Source organism: Gekko japonicus, unplaced genomic scaffold, assembly GCF_001447785.1.
Source record: "Gekko japonicus isolate JY-2015 unplaced genomic scaffold, Gekko_japonicus_V1.1 scaffold106, whole genome shotgun sequence".
Classification (NCBI taxonomy): Eukaryota; Metazoa; Chordata; class Lepidosauria; order Squamata; family Gekkonidae; genus Gekko; species Gekko japonicus.
The window spans coordinates 847,937-851,794 of NW_015170890.1; the positions used below are offsets into that span (position 1 = coordinate 847,937).

The window sequence follows — 3,858 nt, forward strand, 5'->3', positions numbered from 1 at the left end:
ATATGGCTACCCACCTGGATCTACCTTCAATATAATAAAACTGGTTAAATAAATTATGGGTCTTTCAGCTTCACAAAAATATTTAGTTGCCTTATAAAGTATGTCTCTATTTGAATATTACGAGCAAATTTCAATTTATTACACATATTATTGTTACCCTACCATCTCCTCCCAAAGATACATTCTGTTCCTGTGAAATTTGATAATTTTAACGTATTTAGAAACACACCATTGGTTGAATAATTATAACAATCTTTAAACAACCATACAGCATTAAAAAAATACGACTCTATGAGAAATATATATATATATATACACACACACACATAAAACACACATATATGTATGCCATTTTTTAAAGCTTGAATATTTCTAAAATGCTTAAGAAATACCTTGCTTATGCATTAACAATATAGATTTAATCTGAATAGTAGATCACACATTATATTTTTCAAAAAATTAAAAAAGGCTTATGAATAGATTGCAACATTTTGATCTCCAAAGAAACTATGGGTATTTTCGGAGAAAAGTGGGTAGACAAGGGAACACTCCAGTCCATGAACTGTTGCACTGGTAGATCCCTATTGACCTTGAATTTCTACATTTTATCCTGCATCACACTAACTTTTTAAAATACTCAGTAACCTAAGCTCAGGCCTTTTATAGCAATGAAAACCCCATTGACTTCAAATAACTTGTAACAATTTGTCATTGGTTAAAATTTGGCCCATCTTAGCATCAATTCTCAACATAATACCTGCGAACATTGAACACAGAATATTTATTTTGAAAGCATCACTTCCCTGCTGTCCCTTTCCCCAAACATTGTTTTAGACGGTGGTTTTCAGTTAGTTAAGCATTGATCTATGGGTTCCATAGTCTAGTACCATTATCCTTCATGTATTCTTAATCTGTAAACTCTATACAAATACAAGGAATCCCTTGTGTTGTGGAATACCAGCTACAAGTCTTGGCCAAGCAAGTTTATCTCGTCGAGCAGAAAGTCCATGTCCTCACGGCTCACCTGGGGGCTGATAATGACCTGTCGAAAGAAGTTTACTTTGCCACAATGAGGTTGGTATCCCAGCATCATGCTGCCTTTTTTCATCATTCTCTCTTTAATAATAGGTGCAACCTGAAATGTCGGAGAAGGACATACATTTAGAAAGATAACATGGTAGATAAATAGGAGTTTGGAAGACTGAGGGTCATGAACAAATTTTCTTTCTCAATCAGAAGGGGAAAAATAACAACATAATACAACATAACAAATCTTACATATGCTTGTTTAAAGGGAATCTCAATGAGAATTTGACACTCATTTGCATCCAGGCAGCTTTATCACATAGCCTCACTTAATTTTCCTCACGATAGCCCTTATCCCAGCTAGAATTGTGCTTGAAAGTCTCATGATCCTCAGCATAGTCTTTTTGGTGGTCTAAGGGGGAAACCCCTTCCTCCTCTTTCCATTGGATCCTATGACTCATTTTTACCAAGTCTTCCTCCAATGGAAGAAGTCTTCCAAGTCTTCTTTCCAACAAGAAAGAGCTCCTTCAACAGGTGAATATTTGCTTCCTTGAAAGAAAAATTAACAGAAGAAGCCTATAAGACCAGCTTAGAGGATCATATGATACAACTCTTAGACCCCAATCTAGTGCCCAATGAATTCCTTTCTACTGTTTTCATAGGCAGAATTCATTGGCCTCATTCCCACATATGGACACCTACATGCACCAGAGGGCTGTATCTGACAAGCAGAGCACAGGCTAGATCTTGCCTAATTTACTAACCAGTGTTAAAGCCTATAGTGGGTGACTTTGATGTATTGTAAAATTCTGATGTGTTATTAGTAGCAACATAGAAAATCAACACAACAGGTAAGCCATAATTAACATGCACACCTTTAGTGAGCCAGCAAAACAGCTGGATTCTTTTGAAGTCCAATTCTTTTTACTCTATAGTTGCATTGTCATTTAGTAAGAATGAAACACTGCAATGAGTAAATATATCAACATCAAGATAGGGATCTATATTTTTCTGGTACACTGCTTATTTTGTAATTGGATTTGTGTGGGTGTGTTTTATTAGCTAATGTACTGGGCAGAGAAGCGTCCCGGAAATATTGGGTGAAAAGAATCACTTTGAAAGGTAAAAGAATACAAGAGTTAGATTCTATTCTCTGATATCATCAATCTTCAAAACCAGCAGTGCTACTTTAGATTTAGGTGTGAGACAATAAAAACCAGTATCTAATGCTCTTCTTAACCCCCCCCCCCCCCCGGGTTTACATTATAAAAACAACAGCAAATTTATCACTAGTCATGTTGGGCACAGTGTGCAACTAATTTTTCTTGTTGGTTCATGTCCTTAGTCTAGAAAAGCAAAATCATGTGCTACAATTTCCTTGCTCCCTAGCATACTTAGATTTTTTAGGAGGTTTCCCCTTCAGCAGATGTCCCACACCCAGTTTCTCAGCTGTTTTTTTATGTTTCTTTAGTTTAAAAATATTTTCCATACACTCCAGTACCTAGTAGATAAATAGCTCTGGAGAAGGTATATTGGCAGTTTATGGCTCTTAAATCAGCAGTTGATACAATCTCCAGGCCATGATTATGGGGAAAGCTGGAAAAGTATGACATTGAATTTCTTCTCCTTTGTTTAATACAACAGCTATATAACTGTCCAACCGCCCTGGTCAGGTGTGGGGAGCTGAGCCAGTTACCTGGGGTACTCTCCTTAGACAAAGGTGTTAAACAGGGATGTATTCTTGCACCCCTGTTGTTCAATTTATATATTAACGATTTCAGACCTTGCCTTTTGAGGAATGATTTCCATCTCCTGTATTTATCTAAATGAGAAATTCCTATTCTTTTATATGCAGGCGATGCAGTGCTAATGTCCAGATAAGTTGTGGGGATTTGCAAACTGATTAAAAATTTTGAGGACTACTGTAATCATGAATGTCTATTAATGTAGCAAAATCTCAGATTTTAGTATTCAGTAAAAGGAAAACAGAGAAAATTTTTAGTTGTAATATAGCAGGCCAATCTATGGAACAGGTTAATCAATTTAAATTCTTGGGAATTTATTTCAATGCACTTCTTACATGGAAACCACACTTGGACCTGGTGAGAAATGCTGCCTTGAATGTTGGAAGGACAATTGTAAAATATTTTTATGCAGCAGGAGGTGAATTTGTCCCCTCAGCTTTAAAAGTATATAATGCTAAGGTCACAAACCAGTTTTTATATGGTGTAGAAATTTGAATTGACGCTGTCTCTGAGAGAATGGACCATATTCAGTATGATTATTTTCAACGCTTATTGGCTACTCCTAGATGTGTTTCAGGCAGAGAATTGAGAGTGGAACTTGGTGAATAGTCAGTGGAGGCTGGCATAGATAAAAGCATTCCTCTTGAACGTTAAAATCTTAAAATCTGAGGGTGGGTCTACTCTGCTCGGACTTGTACAGGCAGATGTGTGTATTAGCCACTGGGATCATCTATTGGAAAAGAAAATGAAATGTTTAGGAATATCAAATTATATGGTAAAGACTACAGAGATCACAGAAATAACTAGGCTAATTAAAATGTATGGAAAGAAACTGAATACTAATAGTACATCTGTCAGGGCCCATAGGGTATGTTCGGCATCTTATTCACGTATACCCCTCCCAATGCAACTGCCACAATATTTTTATCATTTGACAATACCAAAGCTCAGAAGAGTTTTTACTCTGGCAAGAATGAATGCCCTTCCATCAGCAGTTTTGGAGGGTAAATATAAAAAAGTGCTATATTCAAATAGAACATGTAGATGCTCACATGATAAAACTGAAACAAATAAATATATGATTATG

The 3,858-nt window shown here is 36.2% G+C and overlaps 1 protein-coding gene across 1 annotated transcript in view; it reads right to left on the reverse strand.

The window, feature by feature from the left end:
* Positions 1-474: 474 nt before the first annotated feature.
* Positions 475-3,858, reverse strand: part of GADL1 (glutamate decarboxylase like 1) — a 126,512-nt gene continuing 123,128 nt past the window's right edge. The window contains exon 15 of the mRNA XM_015418396.1: positions 475-1,135. Coding sequence (XP_015273882.1) covers positions 962-1,135 — 174 coding nt within the window. The 3' untranslated portion in view covers positions 475-961. The remainder of the gene's footprint in view (positions 1,136-3,858) is intronic.